General features: G+C 46.1%; 4 protein-coding genes across 4 annotated transcripts in view; 3 read left to right on the top strand and 1 right to left on the bottom strand.

Annotated features, from left to right (window-relative positions):
• larp1 (La ribonucleoprotein 1, translational regulator) overlaps positions 1 to 7954 on the top strand; it is a 16973-nt gene extending 9019 nt beyond the window's left edge. Inside the window, exons 11-18 of the mRNA XM_087301990.1 lie at positions 1 to 101; positions 2310 to 2512; positions 3470 to 3576; positions 3834 to 3991; positions 5085 to 5229; positions 5583 to 5692; positions 5788 to 5915; positions 6482 to 7954. The exon at positions 1 to 101 is cut by the window's left edge and continues 23 nt beyond it. Coding sequence (XP_087158116.1) covers positions 1 to 101; positions 2310 to 2512; positions 3470 to 3576; positions 3834 to 3991; positions 5085 to 5229; positions 5583 to 5692; positions 5788 to 5915; positions 6482 to 6667 — 1138 coding nt within the window. The 3' untranslated portion in view covers positions 6668 to 7954. The remainder of the gene's footprint in view (positions 102 to 2309; positions 2513 to 3469; positions 3577 to 3833; positions 3992 to 5084; positions 5230 to 5582; positions 5693 to 5787; positions 5916 to 6481) is intronic.
• A 3045-nt stretch (positions 7955 to 10999) lies between these two features.
• faxdc2 (fatty acid hydroxylase domain containing 2) lies at positions 11000 to 22683 on the bottom strand. Its single transcript, NM_213507.1, is given in 8 exon segments — positions 11000 to 12258; positions 14744 to 14910; positions 15317 to 15422; positions 15645 to 15850; positions 18573 to 18694; positions 19441 to 19544; positions 19796 to 19893; positions 22590 to 22683. Coding segments are annotated over 8 exon segments (972 nt in total). The 5' UTR covers positions 22599 to 22683; the 3' UTR covers positions 11000 to 12098.
• A 1360-nt stretch (positions 22684 to 24043) lies between these two features.
• txndc15 (thioredoxin domain containing 15) lies at positions 24044 to 26276 on the top strand. The gene is made up of 5 exons (NM_001098775.2): positions 24044 to 24157; positions 24486 to 24778; positions 25051 to 25214; positions 25356 to 25486; positions 26011 to 26276. Exons 1-5 carry the CDS (start codon positions 24082 to 24084, stop codon positions 26205 to 26207), a joined length of 861 nt encoding a protein of 286 aa, NP_001092245.2. The 5' UTR covers positions 24044 to 24081; the 3' UTR covers positions 26208 to 26276.
• A 1011-nt stretch (positions 26277 to 27287) lies between these two features.
• The window catches only part of LOC137488853 (pterin-4-alpha-carbinolamine dehydratase 2), a 7989-nt gene continuing 7776 nt past the window's right edge, over positions 27288 to 27500 (top strand). The window contains exon 1 of the mRNA XM_087302010.1: positions 27288 to 27429. Coding sequence (XP_087158136.1) covers positions 27316 to 27429 — 114 coding nt within the window. The 5' untranslated portion in view covers positions 27288 to 27315. The remainder of the gene's footprint in view (positions 27430 to 27500) is intronic.

Raw genomic sequence — 27500 nt, 5'->3', positions numbered from 1 at the left:
GGTGCACCTGATCAGCAGAGAGCAGTTTGACTGTCTGACGCCTGAACCACCGGTCGACCCCAACCAGGAGGTGCCGCCGGGACCCCCGCGGCCCACGCAAAGTAAGATTCACACACTGTGTATGTATATATGTGTGTGTGTGTGTGTGTGTGTGTGTGTGTGTGTGTTATGAAGATTGGGTGATTTTAATTATTGTGTTTTATATTTGTTCTGCCGATATACAACATTATAATTCTATAGGGATTGATTGATTGATTGATTGATTGATTGATTGATTGATTGATTGATTGATTGATTGATCGAGCTGTTCTATGATGAGCTGGTTCACTGTGGTGTAGTGCAGCTCTGCTCTGTGCTGTGGGGATCTGCTGTGTTCTCCAGTGCTGCTCTTCTAGAACTCTGGACAGCACTCAGGGGTTTTTCTAGTGGCCTGATCGGGTCAGTGGTTCAGATTTTTACTTGCCCTGCCAAAAATATAAGGTAATAGCCATTTCTTGTCCACATATTTTAAATAATGTGTCTAAAGCCGAACACAGTTTTATTCAGCACATGTATCTCTATATATAGGTGAAATGCACACTTTAATTGTGACACTCGCAGAGATCTAACTCAGAGAGGTCAGCCTCAGTCAGTTTTGTGTTAGTCTATCTGTTGAACTCATCTGTCTCTCCTCAATCTCCGTGTATGAGCGGGCGCAGCCATTTGAACCAGTTTCCATCCGGTCTCGTTCACTTTCCTAGAGGTTTGACAGCGCTGCTCCTGCTGCTTGATGTTGTACACTGATATTCTCTCATTTCATTATTCTGCTGTGTCTGTGTAGTCATGCACACACTTGTTTGTAGAGCGAGTAGTTTGGCTGTTTTCTCCCATAGGCGACTCAATCAGAAGTTAACAATCGCTAAAACCAGCACACTTCCACACTGAAGAATAGGGTAATAGGCTTAAATAATAGAGAGAAATAACAGATGAACCGGTGCTGTGCCAAGAAATGCACCCTCCGTATATCACACCCCTTTACAAAGTGCATACATTACCTTAAACTGATTTACATTAATAACAGAGTTCTGACAGTGACTGAGTTATACATGTTCATGTTCATACAATACATGTTCCCTTACAGAACATGTATATATGTAAATAAATGAACAGATTTAATTTAAATACACTACTGATTAGATTATTCAGGCGTTTAATGTGTGTTTTAGTTGAAAACTAAACAGAAGCAGGCTCAGGCCATCAGTCTGCACTGCTGTCTGTATCTGCATTTCTCATTTATTTGTAGACCCAGTTCTAGAATGCGTTTCTCTTCTTGTTCTGGCGTGATCCATCAACATAGTAATCACAGTAGCCTACAGTTTAATCAGTTCTGGTCTGGGATTGTTTAAATGTAGACTGTAATGCTGGTGGAAGTGTATGTAGGAGTGTGTGCATCCACCACAGGGCTGCAGATCATCAAGCAGATCAGTGCTGATCTCTCTGTCGAGGTGCAGGAATGAACACAGCACCGGCCTGATCCAGCATATTAGAGGAGTAAAATATGGAGAAATGATCAGCTGGTTGAGTTGGCTCAGTGTTCCTGACCGTTACACAGCCGTCTGTGATATTTCAGCCTGCTTTCACTGTCATATTCCACATGGAGCACACATTATCCTGTAGGAAAGCTGACCGGCCTGCATCAGCCCGATATACAGCTATATGAGGAGGGACTGTTACACAGCCGTAGTGCACTGATATAGCCCGCTGCAGCAGTTTGTTTTGTTTTCTCACTATGTTCAATCCACCGAATCGAGCCGAGACCACCTCAATCAGGCCATTTCAGAACGCTTGATTTAGTGCAGACCCGAGCGCAATGGCGGGATTCACACATGCCAGACGAACCGCGCTTACTGGGCAAACGAGACCGGTCCCGAAACAAACATCTGGGCGTGAAGCACCCTGTATTTACACACAATAGACAGCCAGAGCCAAATTAAACAGTGACAGTGGCCCGATCGGGTCACTAACCATCCTGACCACTGTCCCGAGAGCCTCGCATCCTGGCCCCGGGCCATCAAGCAGCCCTTATTGCAGCAGCTCTGGAGCTCACAGGGTCTCTAGTGTGTGTGTGTGTGTGTGTGTGTGTGTGTGTGTGTGTGTGTGTGTGTGTGTGTGTGTGTGTGTGTGTGTGTGTGTGTGTGTGTGTGAGCTGTGGAATCTGTGTTTGTTCTTCATCATCGCTGCACCTCCTGCTTGGTGTCTATAGTGTGTGTGTGTGTGTGTGTGTGTGTGTGTGTGTGTGTGTGTGTGTGTGTGTGTGTGTTCTCCTGCAGTCCCCACTGAAGCTCTGGCTAATAAGCTGTTTGGTGCCCCGGACCCGTCCTGCATGGCCCGCTCTCTGCCCACCACCGTGCCGGACTCCCCCAGCCACCGCAGCGCCCGGACACCCCGAACCCCCCGCACGCCACGACTCAAAGACGCCCAGACGCCGCGCTTCTACCCCGTGGTGAAGGACGGACGCCCGCTGGATGCTAAGGTACACACAGCAGGCTAACAGCGCACACACACAGCACTTGTCCACACACACACACACACACACACACTCATGCGGCAGCTGCAGACGGGAGACAGGAGCTCATCTGATGCCATCCTCACTCTCAGTGACCCCTGACCTGCCAGATCATCATGTGATTGAGAGGCCGGCAGTAGATCAGACTGCAGTGTTATCCGCAGCTCAGTCACTGTCTGATCATCTTGTTTGATCCTCTCCTCATCTCCGTCTGACGTGCTCAATCCTCCAGTGTGCTCCTCCAGCCGGAGCTGTGCTGTATCTGCACACACTCTCCTCATGAGGGAGCTCTGCTGAGGGGCTCAGCTCAGTTATTACAGTTATCAACTGTTTGTGGCTAAATGTGGAGGATCCTGCTGAAAAGATCATACTCCATATATCCAAGCCGACCGTGTGCTTAATGCAGCTCACCATCAGATCCGGAAAGAGGAGTAAAGAGTGGAGGAGTCACTGATGTGGCTGCAGAGAAGCTCAGACACACACACACACACCTTCAGGAGAGCGCTGCTGGACTCCATCAGGTGTGTTTGGGTCTCTGAGCTGCTGCAGGGTCACCTGCTCCACAGACTGGGCTATAGACCCTCCGCCAGCACCGCAGTGACGTCACATGTGACACACACACACACACACACACACACACACACACACACGTTTGTCCGCTCCTACTCTATTGATTTTCTTTGTAAGCCCGCGCTGGACAGTGTTTGACCGCTGCGCTCGCGTCTCGTGAGTTCTGAATCGCTGCATGTGTTGAACTTTAACACACAGCAGTGGACCAATCAGAGAGCTCAGGGGCGGGGCATCTGCTGTGATCCTCTGTTTATAGTATATAGTTGGCATGGTGACTGTTGTGTGTGCGTGCGTGTGTGTGCGTGCGTGGATGTGCAAGAATGAGCCCTGACTGTGTTTGTTCTGTCTCTCCAGACGCCGCGCAAGAGGAAGACGCGCCACAGCTCCAACCCACCCATGGAGTGCCATGTAGGCTGGGTGATGGACTCCAGAGAACACCGCTCCCGCACCGCCTCCGTCAGGTACACACACACACACACACACACACACATACTGAGAACAGCAGATTAGATGCACACACACACACACACACACACTGAGAACAGCAGATTAGATATACACACGCACACACACACACACTGGGACAAGCAGTTGTATTTAACACTGGTGGACTCCAGAATGTCCTTCACTCATGCATTGTCAAATGTGTGTGTGTGTGTGTGTGTGTGTGTGTGTGTGTTGATGTTTCCTCTGCTGACGGTGTGTTGTTGTCCTCCAGCTCTAATGCCAGTCCGTCAGAGGGCACGGCAGCGATGGGTAATTTCGGCTGCACTCCTCAGTCTCTGCCCAAGTTCCAGCATCCGTCACACGAGCTGCTGAAGGAGAACGGCTTCACGCAACACGTCTACCACAAATACCGCCGACGCTGCCTCAACGGTGGGTTACACACACACACACACACGCTCTGTTACACACGTCTGCGCATAACTACACTACACTACACACACTCGCTGTGTTTCCACCCAAAGATGTGGAGTGTTTCTGCATATGACAGGAGTATGGCACGAGAGACGTGTGAATAAAGCAGCGGGTCGAGGACACAGCCAGCCGAATATCAACACTGCAGCGTTTAGGAGGAGCAGCTGCGGCAGTCTATTAAATGAAGATGAGGCCGACACCATGTGGTGGTGTTTGAATGCGTGAGACGCGGAGCGGACACGCTCTGGACAGTTCTGGAGCTGGTTTATAATATAATAACACTGATGAGGAGGTGACGGCCGTGTAGAATGAGCAGATCAACTCCTCAGATGCTCTGCAGTGTGCTCAGCCGGCTGGATTCTCCATCACATGATCTCCTATAACATCATCACATGACCTTCACTAATGCACACACTGTCATGTGTTCAGTAAAACTGTTCCCAGCGCAGTTTATGCACATCTTTTATTATCGAATAAACCGTTCAGCGCACTCTGCTATACGCTTTTGTATGGTAACTGCTGAATGCACAGCTGATAACTGCAGGATATAGAGAGTTGCTCAGAGGCGTGATGTCTGCTGAACGCTCTGTCTCATTGACATTAATGTGTATATCGAGAGATCTCCGTATATTTGTCATGACACAGCGAACACATGTAGACGGCTGAGTTGAAGTGTTTAGCGAGCGTTTATGCACCGTCACATCTCGCAGCTCATCTGTCTGGAGTGAACAGCAGCAGCATTAAACTGGCGTGTTCATGCAGACGATGAGATGAAACATGGACACTAGTGCTGGTGTCCCTCCACTACAGCTGAAACTGAACAGAGTCTTCTGAACACTGGACAAACTGCTCTACATCACACATCGCTCTCGAGTTCAACAGAAGCACTGAATACACCGAGCGATGTGATGATGGAGCATCTGAAACCCTCTCTGGGGAATTACCCAAGCCCCATAATCTACTGTGTAGACACTAACAATAACTGTGTGTGTGTGTGTGTGTGTGTGTGTGTGTGTGTGTGTGTGTGTGTGTGTGTGTGTGTGTCCTGCAGAGCGTAAGCGTCTGGGCATCGGGCAGTCTCAGGAGATGAACACACTCTTCCGCTTCTGGTCCTTCTTCCTCAGAGATCACTTCAACAGAAAGATGTATGAGGAGTTCAGGCAGCTGTCGGTGGAGGACGGGAAGGAGGGATACAGGTCACTACACACTCTCAGCTTTCTCTTATGGCCCTGAACTCTCGGGCTGTGTCTGAAATCGCCTACCGCAGTGTGCACTACACATTCTGGGTTAAAGTTCACTACACGAGCGTTAGGAGCGTGTGCTCTATATAGTGTGGATTTGCGCACTTCAGTAGATCATGCGGGCACGTCCCCTGTGCTGTTTCTAGCATCCTGCATGCGGTGTGTGTGTTTCAGACACGCTCCTCATTCCTCCTCACTGCTCAGTTCTGATTAGAGCAGGAGGGCTGATTGGGTCGGCCGTGGTGTTGGATGATGCATGAGCTCAGTTAATGTGAAGCGTGGCTGATGTTGATGTTGATGTTCCTCAGGTACGGGCTCGAGTGTCTCTTCAGGTTTTACAGCTACGGGCTGGAGAGGAAGTTCAGGCCAGACATCTTCAAGGATTTCCAGGAGGAGACCGTCAAAGACTACGAAGCAGGTGTGTGTGTGCATGCGCGTGTGTGTGTTGAAACCGGAGCTGTTCACCATCCAGCACTCTGTGGAGCTGATGTTCTCTCCTTCACCCTCTGACAGGTCAGCTGTACGGGCTGGAGAAGTTCTGGGCGTTCCTCAAATACTCTAAAACCAAGAACATGGAGATCGAGCCCAAACTGCAGGAGCATCTGAGCAAGTTCAGGCGTCTGGAGGACTTCAGAGTGGACGTAAGCACACCTTCACCTGCTCTTCCTCTCTGTAGATTCAGCTCAGGGCACAGCGCTGGAGTTTCCCCCTGTAGCTCCGCTCTGCTGTGTGGGCAGTGATGTGCACACGGGTGTGGGGTCGGGCTCTTCCCTACAGTGGGATTCATAATGGGAAAGTCTGGAGTCCACTGTTGATCTGTTCAACTGAAGGATCATTAATAATGGACTGAGATTAGTGTAGAAACTCAGACGAGGCTGACAATAATGAGCAGCGGCAGCGGTGTTCCTCTCGACAGCAGCCGCTGTTCCTCAATCAGCCGTCAACACTTGAGCTGAGCTGAGAGTGGTGAAGACAGACAGACAGACAGACAGACAGACAGACAGACAGCACTCTGCCTGCTGATCAGCAGTGTTGGAGCATTGAGTACAAGTTTAATCCACTTCACATGTTCCCAAACAGCCCAAAGTGCTCAATAATGTTTAGCTCAGGGTACTGTGCAGGCCATGGCAGATGTTCAGCTTCACTGTCATGTTCATCAGACTGCTCTGTGTGTGTGTGTGTGTGTGTGTGTGTTTGTCTCCTGCAGCCGCCGATGGAGGACGGTGTGCGTAAGAGACACTCCTCCAGTGGAGACGGCCGCCGCCGCCACCCCTCACACCCCGGCAGCCGCAGCCAGACCCAGAGCCAGCTTCAGCCCAGCGGAGCCGCAGCCGGAGCCACCAGAGACGACAGCAGAGCCCAGAGCCAGCGGGACGCCCGGCCCCCCAAATGAGCATCACCCACACACCCCCGCATGACCCGGCTGACCACCTGACCCGCAGAGGGCAACACACACACACACACACACACACACACACCTGATGACTGCGACACACTCTGCCGTGTGCTGCCCTCTGCTCCGCCGCCGTGGTGCTGGTGTGTGGCTCAGACGCGGGACTCTGCTGCTCGGCTTCAGCTCATCTTCCTCCTCACACTGCATCAAACATTGATAGATACTGGACGACTAACACACGGCGCTGATGATGATGATGATGATGATGATGATGGTGGTTTTATGTTGCCTGTTTCTGGAGTCGCCGCCGCCGCCATTTTGGAGCATTTAACCATTGTGGAGCCGCGAGCTTCACTGACACTGAGGACCTGCTGCCAAATACATACCTTCCTGCAGGAGTGTGTGTGTGTGTGTGTGTGTGTGTGTGTGTGTTACAGCAGACGGCCTGCGGTCAGACATGAAGCATTCCTCTGGCAGTGGCGTCAGTACAGCCGAGCGCCGTCAGACTGTTGATCTCCTGTACATATGAGTTGAGAGGCTGTGTGTGTGTGCTGCGCTGTGTGTAGAGATCTCTCTGCTTCTGTCCTCTTATATGCGGCGCTGACGCGCTCACCGCCCTCTGATTATGGGTATGTTTTAGTATCACTCTTGCTTTCTTCAGCGTGACTAAAGGGAAACGGACCTCCATCATGTGAAGAAGCAGAGCCAAACAACCCCCCCCCCTCTCTCCCTCTGCCCCCCCCCTATCTCCCTCTCTCCCTCTCTCTCCCCTGATGAAGATGATTGAGTAGGTTCCTCTAGATCTCTGCTTGATGATGAGCGGTGTGTGTGTGTGTGTGTGTGTATGTTGCTGATGGCCGTCTCCTGTATGGAGTGGTCTTCAGTGGTCTGCCTTACGCTCAGATGATCAGCTGAGCTGTGTTTGGCTCCATCACGCTGTCTGTGCTGTTGTTTGGGTTTCATCATTTCTTTTTCACAGGCGTCAGCATTTCCCAGTCCACCATCTCCTCCATCACTGAGAACAGCAGCTGGTCGGTGTGTGTGTGTGCGCGAGTGTGTGTGCGAGTGTGTGTGTGTGTGTGATTAAAGCGCTCCGCCACTGAGAGCGAGATGGAGCCGTGCCAATCCCTGAAGATGATCAGCGCTCACACATGATGGAGGAGCGGAGCTGCAGGGCTGAACTCTGCTGTCCTGAGCGGCTCGGAGCTCTGCTTTGCTGTTTGTGCTGTTTGTAATTTGTAGGAAATTTTGCTTTTCTTTTAATAAATGAAAAACATGAAAAGGTCAGACGCTGACGTGACGTGTGGAGCTTTCTCAGTCCAGCGCCGGCTGGGTTATTCAGCAGCTCAGTGACCACCACTGAACCGGTCCTCCACCAGTACTCTCCTGTTATTGTTTACAGTCATGTGGGTGGGTCGGCTCATGAGAAGCGGTTCTCCTGCACAGATGCTCTATACTCATGACCTCGTCTCTCTGGGTGTTCATAACCTCTCTGTGAGGGTGAGGTGTCGCTGCAGTGATGCTGATGTTCTGCTCTGAGAGGTTGGGTTCTGGAGTGTCTGTCTGTGTTGTGGTCTCTTTAACCCCGCCCACTGCCAGTTCAGCCAATTATAGTTCAGCAGCGCGGGTTGCCAGATGCTGGAAAACAGCGTATTTCATTCACTCGGTGAGGAAGGTGACTGAAATGCGCCCTCTGGTGGACAGTAGCAGACTGAAATGAGCTGCAGATTCAGAGTTCCACATGAGGTGATTAATGAACAAGTAATGGCTCACTTCCACTGACTGGTACAGTACGGTTGGTTCAGGTCACCTTGATCAGGCTTGCGTTTCCCCTACCAATGGTACCCTTCTGGTGGGTGTGGTGTAGGACAGATTCAGTCGACGTCATTCCCGCTGGAGGAAATGTGTACAGTAAAGCTGTACGGGTCACTCACATATCATATGAGCAGCACTTCACACACATCAGTACTGTATACATGTTCATCACTAACCTTTCTATGAACAGGATTTGATTAACTGCAGATCAATGACGGTGTGAATAGCCTGCTGTAATTATATTAAATAAATATATTAATGCAACATATGAACACATTCAGCCTCTTACAGTCTCCGATACATTACTCACAAAAGACCTCCACACAGCAGACATCTAACATTTCAAAAACAACACACACAGCCCACAGTCAGCGCAGACCATCGTGTGTGTGTGTGTGTGTGTGTGTGTGTGGTCTTCAGCAGCACGTGTAGCCCCTGTTAGAGAGTCTCTCCATCACTCTTAGTTCATAATATGTTTGTTTAAAAGGTGATAGTAATAATAGGTAAACAGGGCAGTTTGATCGTGTTTGCTGGAAAGATAATGTTCCGGCTTCTCCTTGGCGTTTCCGCGCTTCACTCTCGCGTTTGTCAGCTTCTGACAGAATCGGGTTTCAAAACACGTCAATAATCAAGCGCCCGTTATCATCATCATCATCATCATCAGCTCTAGAAGAGTTATTTCAGATTCAGACGCGCAAGCAGGAAACCGCTCGCTCTTCAGACTGGCTCGTGAAAAACTACAGGGCACAGGGGAATCTGCTCTGCTTTTTGCTGTGTGGCTGTTCATCAAGACGATGATGAGGTTTGTTTGAGCCGGGTTGACCATGGCTCGTTATTATACATGTATATATAATTCTGCTGTAATCTCTCGGCTGTGTATTTTAAACATGGCGGCTCTTTTGTTTACATTCCGGCTTGTTGCGTAAGCCAATGACGTATCTCGATTAACCAGTAGCGTTCAGCTGCGCGTGTAGCTCCGCCTTTTAGTGTCCTTTTGAAAGCTGCTGAAAAACTGGTGCAGCCATACAGTGGAAACGGCCATGAAAGCGTACTGAACTGTACCGCACCATCCCACTCAGCGAATATGGGCCATAATATAAACATTAGGAGTGTGAACATTAGGTGAACAGGTCACCCTGTAACCCCGTGTCCTGACGACACGCTACATGAGGAGATGCGCAGTGATGAGAAGTTTACAGCTGATGAAGCAGGACAGAAATGTAAACACTGAAGCACAGAATAGCGGACTCACTGCTCTCAGCACAACACTGAGCTCTATACTCTCATGAAGACACGTTACAGCTCGTGAACAGGGTTAATGTAGATGCTGGATCACTGATGTGTGTGGGTTTACAGTTCTGAAGTTCAGTTTCAGACGCTTTATTTATTCTTCAGATCTGAGCTGAACTCTGCTGCTGCTGTTAGTAATGTGCTGATAACGTCAGTCAGACTCACATTATCAGTGTTACACACTGAATACAGCACGTGAGCTGAGCGGATCAGTGTCAGTGTTCAGCTGTGAGGAACAGACGCCGTCTCTAATAAACACATTGAGCTGTTGGTTAGGACAACACTCGACTTAATATGGGAATTTTCCTTCTGTCGCGTGCCGCTGCTTTAGGACACACTGTAGGCTCGAGAGTCAGGCACGCTCCTGTTGATGTCAATCTGGCAACCTGTGCTTGTGTGGGCTGGGCAGAGGAGGCGGCGAGTGAAATGTGTAATACAAGTGTAATACCTAGCTCAACCACTGGGTGTTTAACACACACACACACACACACACACACACACACACACACACACTGCAGCTGTAATCATCAGCGCGCACTCGTGGTTCATGTTGCTGCAATAATCGCTGCTTCAGACATGTAAAATAATCTGGATTCTCTTTTTGACTGGAGTTTTCGGCTTCCTCCATTGTGTGTCGTTATTCTGCTGGTTTCAGGAGGAACTCTTCATTTGGACTCATTATCGCTGAACACAGCACTACATGTGTTGCTGATCTAGAGTTTGTAGATATTTAGACTAGAAAGATTTAGACTGTGTGTGTGTGTGTGTGTGTGTGTGTGTGTGTGTGTGTGTGTGTGTGTGTGTGTGCATGCTTGTATGTCAGGAGCTGGAGTGTGGAAGGGTCTGGTAACAGGACGGTTCAGGTGCAGCTGTTAGGTTATGGTGTGGGCTGTGGTCTGCAGGACTGGACGCTGCTGTAGGGGTCCGTCCGCTCCACAGGGTCTTAAGCTCTGTCAGTTTTTAAAATTCTTAAATGGACTGAAATACTGCTGCTGTTGGTCGTACGTCATTTAGTCAGGGTTCATTCTTGCTATGTGGATTACTCCATGAGCTGGATTGGGTTATTGATCCAGGATCGTTTGGTTCTTCAGAACTGATCTGAGAGTTGTTGTCATAGCAACTGGTCTAGTAGCTCATCTCATATGAACAGGATTAGATCGGGTCAAACAAAGGCAACACTGAGTGCTTATACTGAACGCTGATATGATTGATGCAAACACTATGGAGAATAGTAAAACATAGATTTTTATTTGGTTTGCACATGTACTTGCTGAATTATTTCAAGAAATAAATTGCAATATTTCAAGAAGAATTAATTAAATGAATAAAAACTACATTATTTCATTTATCAGAAACAAAAATTTAACATTACACTGAATTCATATTTTTTTGTGTGCCACCTCAAGATTCGGTGGGGCCTCTTCTGGCCACCCCTAAGAAATTTTTCTGGGGGTGCCACTGGTAAGCTCTGATTGGCTGAGGAAAGATCATGTGTTAGATCACCAGCGCTCGCTCTCTCTCTCAGAAATCGTCCTCTCAGTGAAGGATCGCCAGATTACACGTGTTTATTCATGATGATTCTGACCCACATGATGATTTAAAGATCAGGTAATGGAGTTTCAGAGAGCGTGATTTCAGCATGTTGATAAACATCCAGACACTGAATAATGAGCAGGGGGCGGGGCTCTCTTCAGTGCATCACTCCATAAAGTGCTAATTAACATTAAGAGAGGCGTGGCTAAGAATATGAATATGCAGTTGCTATGGAAACCCTCATGCTGACATCATCAGGAGGATATAGATATGAGCGTTCTTCTGGAGAAAGTCTGATTTGTTTTATTTGTGCTAGAATAAAAGCAGTTTTTAATAGTTTTAAAGTCATGTTAAGATCAATATCATTCACCCCTTCAGCAATATTAGTGTTGGATTGTCTCCAGAACAAACCACTGTTATACAATGACTTGCCTAATTACCCTAACTTTACCCTAATTACCCTAGTGAAGCCTTTACATGTCACTGTAAGCTGAACACTAGTGTCTTGAAGGATATCTAGACTAATATTATGTGCTGTCATCATGGAGAAGAGGAAATACATCAGTTATTAGAGATGAGTTATTGACTCTGTCATGATTAGAGATGTGTTGGGGAATCTGCTGTTCATCAGAGATTAATCTCAGCAGCAGGTCTGATCAGTCTGACTTCAGCTGTGATGTCTGATCCTCCAGTCTCCTGCAGCGCTGCTCAACATCATCAGCAGACCTCATAACCCAAGTGTGTGTGTGTGTGTGTGTGCAGTACACTGGTCAGCGGGCTGTAAACGCTGCGCTCACTGCTGTGTTTTCTTGCTGTGTTCTGGGATACTCTCGCTCAGCGGCGTCAGACCCAGCAGAACCGTGTGTCGCTCGTACGCTCGAGAGTTCCTGAACTTCTCATCCGTGCCGTGCAGACGATCCAACACTCCCAACACCCCATAACACTGATTAAACCTGCAGGACACACACACACACACACACACACACCAGCTGAGTTCACATGCAGAGACGAGGAGAAGATTTCTGTACAACACTGGAGTATCTCACATATCATCAGTGAATGATCATCAGTTGGTGTTTCTGTGTGGAGTTTGCATGTTCTCCCCGTGTTGGTGTGGGTTTTCTCCGGGTGTTCTGGTTTCCCCCACAGTCCAAACACATGCGCTATAGGGGAACTGATCAACTACACTGGCCATAGTGTATGACTGTGTGTGTGTGTGAATGAGTGTGTGTGTGGTTGTTTCCCAGTACTGGGTTGCAGCTGGAAGGGCATCCACTGTCCAAAACATATACTGGAATAGTTGGTGGTTCATTCCACCTTGGAGACGCCTGATGAATACGGAGAATGAGTGATCTGCCGGTGGATGGAGCAGGGTGATGGTATTGATTGTGTAAAGCAGACTCTGCTTGCTTTAAGCAGAAACTCAGGTAATTTCGGCTCGTTATTTCTGAAAGCAAGACTATATAGTGCTGGTCTAGAAGATAAGAGTGACGGTGAACTCCAGCGAGCCCTGAGCGTGCGAGTGGTCAGTAAATGAGTGATATCTGCAGGGTTGGTGGATGATCAGCACACAGCCGCTGTGTTTATCATCAGTGTATCAGACTGACAGATCCACTATCAGCAGAGCAAAGGACACGCCACGAGCCCTATGAAGAGCACAGAGGAGGACGGCCCAGACCGCACATGCTAAGAGCAGATCTGTGTCCCTCAGAGGAGTCGCCAGCGCTTCAGTGTTCAGTACCACATACAGAGGAACCAAACTACAACAACACACTGTCATTACATAATTACACCTTTATTAATGACGTTCAGCAACATTCAGCTGCTTAAACCCTGATCCAGACATCTGTTCTGCAATCATAAAACTTAATTCATGTTCATAGAGAGAAAATAAAACACATTCAAGATGTGAGGAAGTGCTTCAGCATAATATGAGCTGGTGTCTGTGGTGTTCAGACTGATGAATATGCAGATGAGCTGCTGTCTGTGGTGCTCAGACTGATGAATATGCAGATGAGCTGGTGTTTGTGGTGCTCAGACTGATGAATATGCAGATGAGCTGGTGTCTGTGGTGTTCAGACTGATGAATATGCAGATGAGCTGCTGTCTGTGATGCTCAGACTGATGAATATGCAGATGAGCTGCTGTCTGTTATGCTCAGACTGATGAATATGCAGATGAGCTGGTGTTTGTGGTGCTCAGACTGATGAATATGCAGATGAGCTGGTGTTTGTGGTGCTCAGACTGATGAATATGCAGATGAGCTGGTGTTTGTGGTGCTCAGACTGATGAATATGCAGATGAGCTGGTGTTTGTGGTGCTCAGACTGATGAATATGCAGATGAGCTGGTGTTTGTGATGCTCAGACTGATGAATATGCAGATGAGCTGGTGTTTGTGGTGCTCAGACTGATGAATATGCAGATGAGCTGGTGTTTGTGGTGCTCAGACTGATGAATATGCAGATGAGCTGGTGTTTGTGGTGCTCAGACTGATGAATATGCAGATGAGCTGGTGTTTGTGGTGCTCAGACTGATGAATATGCAGATGAGCTGGTGTTTGTGATGCTCAGACTGATGAATATGCAGATGAGCTGCTGTCTGTTATGCTCAGACTGATGAATATGCAGATGAGCTGGTGTTTGTGGTGCTCAGACTGATGAATATGCAGATGAGCTGGTGTTTGTGGTGCTCAGACTGATGAATATGCAGATGAGCTGGTGTTTGTGGTGCTCAGACTGATGAATATGCAGATGAGCTGGTGTTTGTGGTGCTCAGACTGATGAATATGCAGATGAGCTGGTGTTTGTGATGCTCAGACTGATGAATATGCAGATGAGCTGGTGTTTGTGGTGCTCAGAGTAATGAATATGCAGATGAGCTGGTGTTTGTGGTGCTCAGACTGATGAATATGCAGATGAGCTGGTGTTTGTGGTGCTCAGACTGATGAATATGCAGATGAGCTGGTGTTTGTGGTGCTCAGACTGATGAATATGCAGATGAGCTGGTGTTTGTGGTGTTCAGACTGATGAATATGCAGATGAGCTTGTGTCTGTGGTGTTCAGACTGATGAATATGCAGATGAGCTTGTGTCTGTGGTGTTCAGACTGATGAATATGCAGATGAGCTGGTGTTTGTGGTGCTCAGACTGATGAATATGCAGATGAGCTTGTGTCTGTGGTGTTCAGACTGATGAATATGCAGATGAGCTTGTGTCTGTGGTGTTCAGACTGATGAATATGCAGATGAGCTGGTGTTTGTGGTGCTCAGACTGATGAATATGCAGATGAGCTTGTGTCTGTGGCGCTCAGACTGATGAATATGCAGATGAGCTTGTGTCTGTGGCGCTCAGACTGATGAATATGCAGATGAGCTGGTGTCTGTGGCGCTCAGACTGATGAATATGCAGATGAGCTGGTGTTTGTGGTGCTCAGACTCACTTGAGATGGTGGTAGTCGTGGAACTCAGGCGAGGGCAGCAGGGGCAGGTGGTACCCGCAGTGGGAGACGGTGGTGACCAGCAGAGCGATGGTGAACCACAGGCTGGTGGTGGAGACGTGGGAGCCCAGCAGGAGTGGCCCTATCAGAGCCGGCAGCATGTTGGACAACTGCACACAGATGGAGGAGGACAGAGGATCAATACCGCATTCACACGGCACACATACATGTAAGCAGGAACAATATCACAGTGATTCTGCTTTACTCAGGTCAGATTCTGCCTCGTTCATATGCTTATATTGATCTGATATGAGTGATATCCATGCACTGGTGTGTGTGCAGTGTACACGGGGGATCAGTGTTCACCTGTCCATGTGAGACAGTAAAGACTCTTTTAGAGCAGAGCAGAGACCTGCATGAGTTCCCAACTTTACACCTCACATGCAGCACACAGAGCTTTAATAATGTGCTGTAGCTCCAGTAAAGCATGTCAACATGTTAATGACAGAGAATCATCTGAAACCCTTGGAACAGATGTGTGTGTGTGTGTGTGTGTGTGCGGCCGCTGGATCTTACCACATGCTCGACCGGATGAGCGTAGAGCGCCACCACGCCGACAGGAGCCGTCCACTCGTGATGGATCTTGTGGATGCTCTTGTAGAGCGACGGATGGTGAACGAGCCTGAAACAAGCAGATCAACAACTCTCTGTCATTACACAGCTCCATCTGGAATATTCAGTCCGTCATAGACCCGTCAGACAGCAGCCTGCTCTAGCAGAGACACTAGAGAGAGTCGCATCTGCTCAGCTGTGCTCATTCCTACAGAACCAACATCTGTGAGAGATCAAATCTGGATGTAGAGCGTGTGTGTGTGTGTGTGTGTGTGTGTTGTGCGTCTCTGACCGGTGTGTGTAGTAGAAGAGGATCTCCTCCATCAGCCCGCAGAAGGCCAGCTCCAGCAGCACCCAGTGAAAGGTGGGCAGCTCGGGGCCGCAGGGGTCTCCACGCAGCCGCATCAGCTGGTAGGTCAGCGCCACCACCGGCCCCGACAGACACACCTGATTAAACAGCACCGTCTTCACCGCATGCCACAGCCGGCCCGTGTCCACCTGCAGGACAGCGCTCAGGTTAGAGATACAGCAGACGAGGGTTCTCTCAGAATAAAGCCGGACAGGTTGATCAGCAGCTGATGAAGGAGACTGAAGGGGTTATTCTGAGAGAACAACCGACCGGATGTGCTTTACCCACTTATTTTACTGCTACTGGCAACAAAACAGAACAATTAGACACTAAACATTGTTCTGAGCTGTAATAGTTTATTCATTCTTTAATTAACACTGACAGAAAGTAAAACAGCTGCTGGAGTATACACTAACCTGCGCATTATTCAGACACTAGAGCGCGGCGTGACACCAGCAGACACACATATGACTGTGAATGTATGGATGAAGGTATTCACTGACGGGGATTCTCAGTTCCTGGATGAGGCAGTGTTATTCAGCCATTGTTATCTGGGAATAACAGAGCTAGGAATGTTGAGATTTACCCATCAGAAGTGTGTATTCCAGACAGCATGCAGAAGAGTTATCGATTACAGCCTTTATCAATAAGTGCTGTGGTTTACTAGAGATGTCAGCTGTGGCAGCTCAGTCAACAGTGCTTCATCACACTGATTACTGACACGGTTTCAGTTTACTAGAACTTCAGTGTGAAGCTTCAATGTAAAGATGAATGCAATTGAACTGAAAGCTGCAGAGTACCGCAGGGCTCAGGTCTTGGCTCTTTGCTGTTCACATTGTTTATGCGAACTCCAGGAGTTATTAAAGCACAGAGCTAGTTTCCACTAACCCAACACTCAGTCAGTGTAGATTTAACACACATCTCTCCGCATTAGCACACACATAACACAAATGCAGAACGCCTGAAAGCCAAATCCTCTACAACAGGGGTGTTCAAACTTGGTCCTGGAGAGTTTATCTCCAACTCGCTTCAACACACCTGCCAGGAAGTTTCTAGTGTTTCTAGTAAGAGCTTGATTAGCTGGATCAGGTGTGTTTGATTGGAGCTAAACTCTCCTGGACACCGGCCCTCCAGGATCGAGTGTGGACACCCCTGCTCGACAGGATGGGTAGTCTGCATTATTGAGGACAACAGAGCCGGGAACACTTCTCAAAAGCACACTGTAATGTGAAAATCACCTGCGCTTATGCAAGTGTGTTTCCATAATCCTGGACCCGGCCCGTATCCTGACTGATAAGCTCAATATGCTCCACTATCTGAACGACTGATATGGATTTCTCTCATTTTTATCTGTATGTCAACACTCTACATTGCATTACGCGTGATCTGACAAACTGAACATCTCCCAACGCAAAGGTGAAAGTGATGCAACAAACCCTGGTCATGTCCAACAGGAGATGACACTGACTGAATATAGGCAGATGTTCACTCAGAGGAGGAAAGTGAGAGCAGTCAATGCTCAGCTCTATTCCAACACTTCTGCACCTCTGACTGATCGGCTCTGCTCTGCTTTAACTCCTCTCACAGGTCGGCGTGTGCAGATATGCTGCTGCTGTTGTTCTGTAGGTTCAGGGTGAAGGTCAGTCAGTGCTGTTACTGTCGAGCAAATCATCGAGTCCATCAGAAAGCCCAGAGAAAACAGCTCCGTCATCAGCGGACTCTGAACTCGCTCCACCAGCAGGGACATGTTCAGAGCGTTTGGTTCCTTTCACACACACACACACACACACACACACACACACACACCTGGATGTTTTTATTCTCTATGCTGATCATTATATTGATCGCAGATGCTGTGTCATCTAAACTGAAGCTCCACGTGATCCGTTATCATCAGCACAAACACGGTTATCAGCAAGGGAAGCGGTTATGGCTTTACAGGCTCATATTTACAGGACACAGGGCAGATAATGATGAACTACAGTCCAGTAACAGCACAGGAGAACATGTACAGTGATGTAGGAGCACATGCGGGAACAGCTCTGATGAGGGCACGTCAGCTGCAGATGCAGGAGTCCTGCGGTTTACTGAATAACACGGTAACCACACACACGTCACCACAACACCAGTCAGAGGAGGAAAATACATCACCTGAACTCTGTATAGATATAGGAGACACGACTATTAGAAGATCTGGACGCTGACGTTTCTAAATATGGAGAAAATCGATGCTCTTTACTAAACAAAACATGTAGTTTTGATCTATTTACACAAATATTCCCGCGTGACCCCTGACTCTCCCCATGAGGAGGTCGTGTGCTGCAGTTTCACATAGGTTAACACAGGATTGTTTCCTCTGCTGGGATAAAAACACGCTTCACCACAAAATATTGAAGGAAAAGTCCAGTGGTTTAGACATTTCTGAGTGTTTTTCTTCTGTTAAATGAGAGACTTTGAGGAATGCTGGAAGGAAGAGAGCCTGATTCCATAGCTGGAATAAATAATACAGTCTGCCTTCTCCAACATTCTTCAGAATATCTCCCCTTCTGCTCAACAGAGCTCAAACAGGTTTGGAGGATGAAGAGCTGATGCCATGATAACTTACATTTCTGGCTGAACTGTGCCTTTAAGGCTTGAGGTTATCACTGATTAATTAATTACTGATATCAGTTTAATAGTTCATAGCCCTTTAAAATAGAGTCGTATATACTGCAGAACTGTCCTACAGCTCATATTACACATTATAATTCATTATTCATTCATTATCATGTTGCAGTGATAAAGGGATGTAAACACTGCAGTGTTTTCACGCATGGCATTGCTCAGTGGTGTTCACAGTGAATGACAGAGTTTGAGAGAGCAGCACAGTACCGGGCTGTTTTTGTCGGTCTGAATCCGGTAGCGTGTGATGAAGTTTGGTTTTCCAGTGACGTCCACCAGCATCAGCAGAGCATTGAACAGCCAGAAGGAGAGCGTGGGCACCAGCATAGTGCCTGATCACACACACACACACACACACACACACACACACACACACACACACACACACACACACACACACACACAGACACACACACAGACACACACACAGACACACACACACACACACACAGACACACACACACACACACACACACACACACACACAGCAGTAATTATAAATCACTGATAAATTGATATCCTGAATTTATGTAGTTCACTATATATCATCATGTAGTGTCTTTCTTCTGTCGAACACAGAGGAAGATATTCTGAAAAATGCTGGAAACTGGTAACTATTCACTTCTATTTATTTCTCCTGCATTGGAAGTGAATGGTTACCGATTTTCATCATTCTTCAAAATATCTTCTTCAACTTATCCAGCATGTTTTGCACAGCGGATGCCCTTCCAGCCGCAACCCAATACTGGGAAAACCCATACACACTTATTCTTGTACACTACGGCCAGTTTAATTCATCAAGTGGTGACCACTGAAACACGATACCTTCCATTATGGATATTGCTTATGCTATTATCAGGATATTGATGCTGACTTTTCGGTATATTGTGCAGCCCTAATTCATGATTCACTCCACACACACTCAATCTAACTGAATGTGCTGTTTTCAGAGCTGTTCAAGCTCTCTGGTCCTATCACAGAAACACTAGACATGTCAGTGTGAGGTGTTTCCCCTCAGGTGCAGCCCTAATCAATGCTTCTAATACCAATAATCATTGCTAATCAATAGATGTCTTACCGATGAAGAAGAGTGCGGTCTGGTTTCCGCCCATGGCCTGGTGGATGCGGCTCCACTGCGTCTGCCAGAAGTCTCCAGACGCTCCCCAAAACCTCTGCAGATGCCTGAGGAAACAAACAGCAGCGCTCCACACGTCACTGACCGCCGCCGCCACTAATAATAATATATATTTTAAACATTTAAAGTTTACGATGCAAACCCAATTACATCTTCTAGTTTGGTGAGCAAAGTGAATCTCATATAATAAACAAATGAATAAATTCTTAAACAGAAAGACATCAATAAATAAAGTTCAATAATTTGAGTCAAAGTTACGTGTGGAGTGAGTAAAGTCCAGCAGAGCGGATCAGCTCACCATGTGACGGAGTTTCTGAAGCCGATGAGGAAGAAGAGGCCGGAGCCGATGACGAACGCTGCCTTCCTCAGCGAGTCCCAGACGCCGCCGCTGCTCTCCTTTACATACAGAGAAGAGGTCAGATGCTAAGAGACGATATATTATATTAGCACATTCACAGTATCTGTCGCTGATCTGCTGGTTATTATGAGATAGATAATAGATGCTAATCTGTTTATTAAGCATTAGCGTCTAGTGAATTCATCATCTGTTAAGCGTTAACTCTACATTAATAAACGTTAATAAATAGTTTATAACTGCAGCTACAAATGCTCTACTCTAGACTTATAAACACAGGTGTAAAGTGCTTAATAATTGTACTTTCATAACGTTTGACTGGTTGATTTTTCATTACTAAATTCAGTATTGCATTATTTACAAACCATGTGTATTTGAGAGTAGTTGGCGGTTTTTAAGATCATTCAGAATGAGTTAGTAAATGATTAATAAACTATTGAAATTAACTTTTATATATATATATTATTCAGGCATATAGTAATGGTTACTCTGTATGTTAATAAATGCTTTATTAACTCATCTTCATTCAGTTCTGTGAGCTAATCTAAAGTGAGGACTGTTCATGCTTTATAAATCCCTTATACATGACAATTGAAGGCTCAGTAATAAATGAACAATACTCTTTGTAATCTTATCTAAAGTAGAATGACTGTAAAGTTTAAACATTGCTGAATAACAGGAGTGTCAAAATACGACATCAAATTGGATAAAACAACAACAATATAATAATTTAACAACATAATAATTTAACAAAATATTAATTTAACAATATAAAAATTTAACAACATAATAATTTATCAACATAATAATTAAACAACATAATTTAACAACACAGTAATTTAAAAATATAATAATTTACCAATATAATAATTTAACAACATAATAATTTAACAATATAATAATTTGACAACATAATAATTTAACACAATATTAATTAAATAATATAATAATTTAACAATATAATTATTTAACAATATAATAATTTAACAATATAATAATTTAACAACACAGTAATTTAAAAATAAAATAATTTAACAATATAATAATTTAACAACATAATAATTTAACACAATATTAATTAAATAATATAATAATTTAACAATATAATTATTTAACAATATAATAGGATGCGATATTTAAACTGTACAGTAATTTTATTTTAGATAAGGTTGCAAATATTTATGTTTCATTTGATGCAGTTTGATTGTGTATCTTCAGATGAACGGGAATGAATAATGTTGTTTATGTTCTTTTTTCCTGTTTAGAATTTAACTGAGCCTTTAATAGTCATTTATAATGCATTTATAAAGCATGAATAGTCCTCACTTTAGATTAGCTCACAGAACTGGATGAAGATGAGTTAATAAATCATTTATTAACATACAGAGTAACCATTACTATATGCCTGAATAATAATATATATAAACGTTAATTTCAATACTTTATTAATCATTTACTAACTCATTCTGAATTATCTTAAAAAGCAACTAACCATGCTTAAATAACTGCACTGTTAATGATGCAAGACTTAATATATAATTAATAAATCATTACTAAAGTATGAAAACACAATCATTAAGCACATTATAAATGTGGCATTTGCAGTTATAAACTGCTTACTAATGTTTATTAATGTAGGGTTAATGCTTAACAGATAATGATTTGACTACTTACTAATGCTTAATGATTGATTAATAGTGTGCGGTTATTATAAAGTTACTGAAATACTGCTGTTTACTATTAATATAATGTATGCAAATATAATGTTTCTGAACTAAACACAGCTATAATATAATAAACATTTTACTATACTGCTATTAGTTTTTAATACAGTAAAATCTAAAGTATACTCCAGCATTTCCCACAGTTGATCAGTAGACTGTAGTAACACTGCAGTATGCTGGAGCACTCGTTAGCAGAGAGCTGTAATATGTACAGTATAGTACACTTTACTGTAGTGTGCTTCAAAACACTACTGCAGATCACCATCATACTTGTTTAATGATTCAGTAAAGATAACCAGCGACTCTGAAACATCACTACTGGTAATGAAGTCAGACACATGTTTATAACAGATGAAGAGCCCATACTAATATTAGCAATAACAGGGCCGGAGTGGGACTCCTTTTCAGCCCTGGAGTTTCAAGCCTCAGACCGGCCCACCTCAGTTCACGACTGACTATATTAAAATAAGGTCATTTCCAAATCAGTTTCTAATGACACTATCACGTATTTTTTTGAGAAAACAGCTGCTTTAGAACTTCAAATGTTCAACAACCCTAACAGTAGTATATGTCTTAACAATAAAAATGAAAAAAAAAAAACCCTCTCAGACGAGGATCAAACCCGGGTCCGCAGTGTCATAGCCTAACGCGCTAACCACGGGACCACAACAACTGTGCGTAAAATAGTGGCTCGTCTTAGTTATATAATCATTAACCAGGCTGCGAGAAAATAGATAAAAAGAGCAGAGCTTTGGTAAAATAATTAATAGGAAGACTGTGGTCAAGTAAAAAAAATAATTAATGTAAAAAGTGTGACTGCTGAGAGCAACAGATTCTGGAGCTAGGGACAACGGCCCTCGCGGCCAAAAAACGCACCGGCCCACCGGGAATTCTCCCGGTCCTCCCGATTAGCCAATCCGGGCCTGAGCAATAATGATGATAACACACAGAACACACGCAAGACGAAGCGCGACAGTACAGTAAACAGAGCCTGTAATGAAGTGAATACTCACTGTGGCCATCCTGTGAGTGTGTGTGTGTGTGTGTATAAGAGTGTGTGTAGATAAGTGTATGAGTGTGTGTGTGGAGCTCCCGCAGATGACGGACTCCGAACTGACGGACCGCAGCCGGACTGAAATGTTTACAGTCGAGCTCTTCTGTTATTGGACGGCAGAACTCTCTTCAGTGATTGGACAGCCGCTGGTCAGCTGACAACATCAGCCACCGCAGCTGTAACAGCAGAACTGAACCAACATCAAACAGCTGCGTGTGTTAACTGCATAAATAAATAAATTAATTAACACATAAATAAATAATATTAATCATTACAAAAAAATTAATTAAAAAGAAAAGCAGGCAGAATTAATAATATGCTAATCAACTAACCTCCTCTCCCCTCCTCTCTCTATTGTAATTATTATATTTTATTTATTAATTATTTCATTTTTTTATTTATTTTTGTATGTATTTATATTTTAATATGATTTAAATTTAATTTCATTATTTTTTCATGGTGTAGGGTTCTGATGTGGATGTCAGGGTTTTGTTATGGTTTCGGATGTTGAATATTCAGCAGCAGTGATGAGAAAACACCGGTGTTATGCAGAATATCAGCTGATAAAGCCTCCTCATGCTGGCAGATCACTTCCTCAACACTGTGTCTGCTTGTTTGTTTGTTTATTTGCTGTGTCATTTGTTTATTTATTTATTATTTTTTAATTGCTCTAACAGACTGATAGCTCCGCCCTAAAAGACCGCCCCAAATGACTGATAGCTCCGCCCTTAAAGACTGACATCCCCGCCCCAAATGACTGATAGCTCCGCCCTAAAAGACTGACATCCCCGCCCCAAATGACTGATAGCTCCGCCCTAAAGGCAATCCGTGTGATTTTGAGGGGAAGGGAAGGTTCAGCTATTCATTCTCCTACAGCTTAGTCTCTTTATTAATCAGGGACCGCCACAGCAGAATGAACCGCCAACTATTCCAGCATATGTTTTGCACAGTGGATGCCCTTCCAGCTGCAACCCAGTACTGGAAAACACCCATACACACTCATTCACACACACACTCATACACTGCGGCCAGTGTAGTTGATCAGTTCCCCTATAGTGCATGTGTTTGGACTGTGGGGGAAACCGGAGCACCCGGAGGAAACCCACACCAACACGAGGAGAACATGCAAACTCCACACAGAAACACCAACTGACCCAGCTGAGACTCAAACCTGAGACCTTCTTGCTGTGAGGCCATAGTGCAAAGCACTGAGCCACCGTGCCGCCTGGTTACGATACTGAAAGATGTTGAGGGCAGATGGAGATGTAGAGAATGCTGAAGCGCGCAGGTACGCCGTTGATATCGAGCTTCACTACACACACAGGTAAGAGGAGCAGAGTGTACTGCAGACAGTCGCCAGAGGGCGGCGACAGCATAGTGACAGTTCAGCTGTGCCGGAAGTGCTGTACCGGAAGTGCAGAGCAGCGGATCTCACATACAGGATCGGCAGGATGAGCTCTGCCCCGCGCCGGTTCCGCTGCTTCGCGCTCTGCCTGTGTGTGATCAGCGGACTCACCACACTCTCCGGTACACACACACACATACCACACTCTCCGGTACACACACAGACACGCGCACACACTCTCTGACAGAGGTAAACAAAAACACACTCGCCTGGAGCTGGAGTGTTCGCCGTGTTTACTGTCAGGTCGCTGTGTTCATGACATGTATTGATCATGTGTGTGCTCTTACTTTAGCCCGTGTTTACACGGCTTTACCGGGCTTACTGTGAGCTGTACCCTGTGGGTTATACTGCATGTTTTACCGTGTGTTTACCTCATGTTCAGCTATGTGTTACTCAGTTTTACACTGTTTACCGTGTGTGTGTGTGTGTGTGTGTGTTTACCGTGTGCAGATGTGTGTGCATCAGAGGCCGCAGCTCCTCCAGATGTGGAGCTCCAGGCGGCTGCAGCGCTGCACTCACAGTCAGCAGAGGTGCAGGAGCGGCCGGGCCCCCGAGAGCCCTGTGTGGAGGAACCCCAGGAGCCGCTGGAGCTGCGGCCAGCCGTCAGTCACGCAGACACTGCAGAGAACCAGAACCAGAACCAGAGCTTCAGCGAGGCGGCGAAGACCTTCAAGGTGAACTGTGAGAAGAGGAACATCAGCGCTGAGGAGCAGCTTACGGTGCAGGTGCTGAACGCCTCTCAGGTGAGACACACACACACACACACACACACACACACACACACACACAGATGTGTAGTTTTATGTATGTATGTGTGTGTGTGTGTGTGTGTGTGTGTGTGTGTGTTCTTCTTTAATGAAGTGTTCACTTGTGTTTTCTTTGATTAATGTTTCAGTTTGTTTGATGATCAGAAATATTAAAGTGTGAGAAACATCAACAACAGAAGTGTCTGTGTGTGTGTGTGTGTGTGTGTGTGTGTGTGTGTGTGTGTGTGTGTGTGTGTGTGTGTCTGCAGGACCTGATGGATCTGCTAAACGCTAACAGCAGTGAGTGCTCTCTGGTGCTCTTCTACACCGGCTGGTGTCCGTTCTCTGCTAGCCTCGCGCCACACTTCAACGCCTTGCCCAGAGCCTTTCCCAGCATGCACTTCCTGGCCCTGGATGCATCTCAGCACAGCAGGTGTGTGTGAGTGCGTGTTGTGTGTATGTTGTGTGTGTGTGTGTGTGTGTGTGTGTGTGTGTGTGTGAGTGAGTGTGAAAGAATGAGTATGTGTTAGTGTTTATGTGAGCGTGTGTGTTGATGATGTGTGTGTCTCCGCAGTCTCTCCACACGGTTCGGGACCGTGGCGGTGCCCAATATTCTGCTGTTCCAGGGGGTGAAGCCGATGGCCAGATTCAACCAGACGGAGAGAACATTAGAGACGCTCACAGCCTTCATCAGCAACCAGACCGGTGCGCCGACACACACTCTCCATCTGCTCTAAACACAGTCACACACACACACACACACACACACACACACACACACCTGACACACTATTAATGCACAATTCTGGAAGGGAACGCTTGATTCTGTCAGTAAATGTTAATTCACTCATTGATACATTTTGTAAACAGTAACAGTTCACGGTAACAGAGTCAACGAGTAACAGAGTCAGCGAGTAACAGTCGACAAGTAATGAAGTCAACAAGTAGCTGAGTCCTTGAGTAACAGAGTCGGTGGTAACATAGTCAATGAGTAACAAAGCCAACAAGAGTCGACGAGTAACGAATTTAATGAGTAGAAAAGTCAACGATGAGTCGATGAGCAGCCGAGTCAACTCTCTCTCACTCGCGCGCGCACACACACACACACACACACACACACACACACACACACACACACACACAGTCTCTCTCTCTCTCTCTCTCTCTCTCTCACACACACACACACACACACACTCACTCAGTGTCTCTCTCTCTCTCTGTGTGCTCAGGGTTTGAGGCGAGCGTGGGTCAGTGTGTGCTGCCGGAGGATCACGCTGGTCCTCTGCCGGCTGTTCCCGTGCGCAGTATCGACTGGCTCTTCGTCTTCTCGGTTCTCTTCATCCTGGGCTTCGCTCTGTACGCCGCCCTGTGCACCGACAGCATCCGCTGGCTCATTCCAGGACAGGACCACGAACACCAGGAGTAGAGCGAGTGTGTGTGTGAGTGTGATCCTGATTGTACATACTTGTGAAATAAAGAACTGTTGGATGGTGAATGGTGCTGTGTGCATCCATGTATGAGGAGCAGGAGTGGAGCGCAGACACTGACGTAGACTTCACTCGCTGCAGTTCAGGAGCAGCATCGCTGTTATTGTTGTTGGATGAAAAGCACTGTGTGCTCCATCTGCTGGTTAGGGATTGTTTAGGGTAAAAGTAAACGCTATATTACATCATGGAGAGGGGTGTGGCTGCAGACCTGGTGCAGTGCAATCCAAACTGCATCCAATGCTTTTTAATTCGTTAGCCTAACTTCACGGTGACGTCAAACAAAGCAAAAAGGCAGAACATTTTATAGGTAATATAAGTTTTTTTTTTCTGTTTTTGTATGTTCTGAACTTTTGTGCTAATCAGGTAACGTTATTGATGATGACAGTCACTTACTGCATTCACCATACGACAAAGCAGCTCCAACTCGCACTAAACACTCGGCTTATGCTAGTTTTGTTGAATAAAATCAGCAAGCAATGCAAAAGAAATATGACAACGAGATGCTGCGCTGCCAGAAACTTGTGTTATTGCCGTCAGTATGAGCAGTGAAAGCAGGAGAGGAGCTGTGTTTCAGGACACGGATTAGATCAAGTTTAACAGGGAAGGAGGACAGTACATGTCCATACACACAAACACAAGCTTTTTGTCAGGAATGCCAGTGCGGTCACTGATGTAGAAAAGTGATGTAAAATTATAATTTCAAGTGACTGTTATCATCAATAACGTTACCTGATTAGCACAAAAGTTCAGAACATACAAAAACAGAAAAAAAATTAATCTTACCTATGAAATGTTCTGCCTTTGTGCTTTGTTTTCTTTGTTTGCTCGTTACTACACCCGTAGACAGCGCTAAAGTCCCGCATCTTCACGCAATAACACTGTCTTGACTAGTGCGGTTGAATGACATTTGTCCTGGGAGCCCTGTACCAATGTGGCGGCGCTATTGACGCATGCTCAGGGTCCGTATGCGATATCTAGTGCTGCGGTCTTCTGATCAGGCGCGCCGCGGACAGCCCCTCAGTGTTTCCCGCTCCCAGTGCAGTGCAGATGATGAGCCTGTTATTACTGCGGCTGACCCCGGGCCTGCTGAGGCCGACACACCGGACCACACCGAGCTGCTTCCGGGCTGCTGGAGACCGGACGGGCGGTGCCGGTAAAACGGTAAGAAAAGCCAAAATACAGGCGAGCACGAGCGCGGCTTTACTGCTGACGTCAGAGTACCATCGACCAAT

Source organism: Danio rerio, chromosome 21 (genome assembly GCF_052040795.2).
Source record: "Danio rerio strain M-AB ecotype USA chromosome 21, GRCz13ab, whole genome shotgun sequence".
In the NCBI taxonomy this organism is placed as follows: Eukaryota; Metazoa; Chordata; class Actinopteri; order Cypriniformes; family Danionidae; genus Danio; species Danio rerio.
The sequence above is the reverse complement of the archived record's forward strand: the minus strand, read 5'-3'. Positions and strand labels throughout refer to the sequence as shown.

Bases quoted from the DNA above. Each gene is read 5' to 3' on its own strand.
- txndc15 (NM_001098775.2), top strand. From the start codon at position 24,082: ATGAGCTCTGCCCCGCGCCGGTTCCGCTGCTTCGCGCTCTGCCTGTGT. The intron at 25,215-25,355 runs GTGTGTGTGAGT...GTGTCTCCGCAG, and splicing joins GATGCATCTCAGCACAGCAG to TCTCTCCACACGGTTCGGGA. The intron at 25,487-26,010 runs GTGCGCCGACAC...CTGTGTGCTCAG, and splicing joins CTTCATCAGCAACCAGACCG to GGTTTGAGGCGAGCGTGGGT.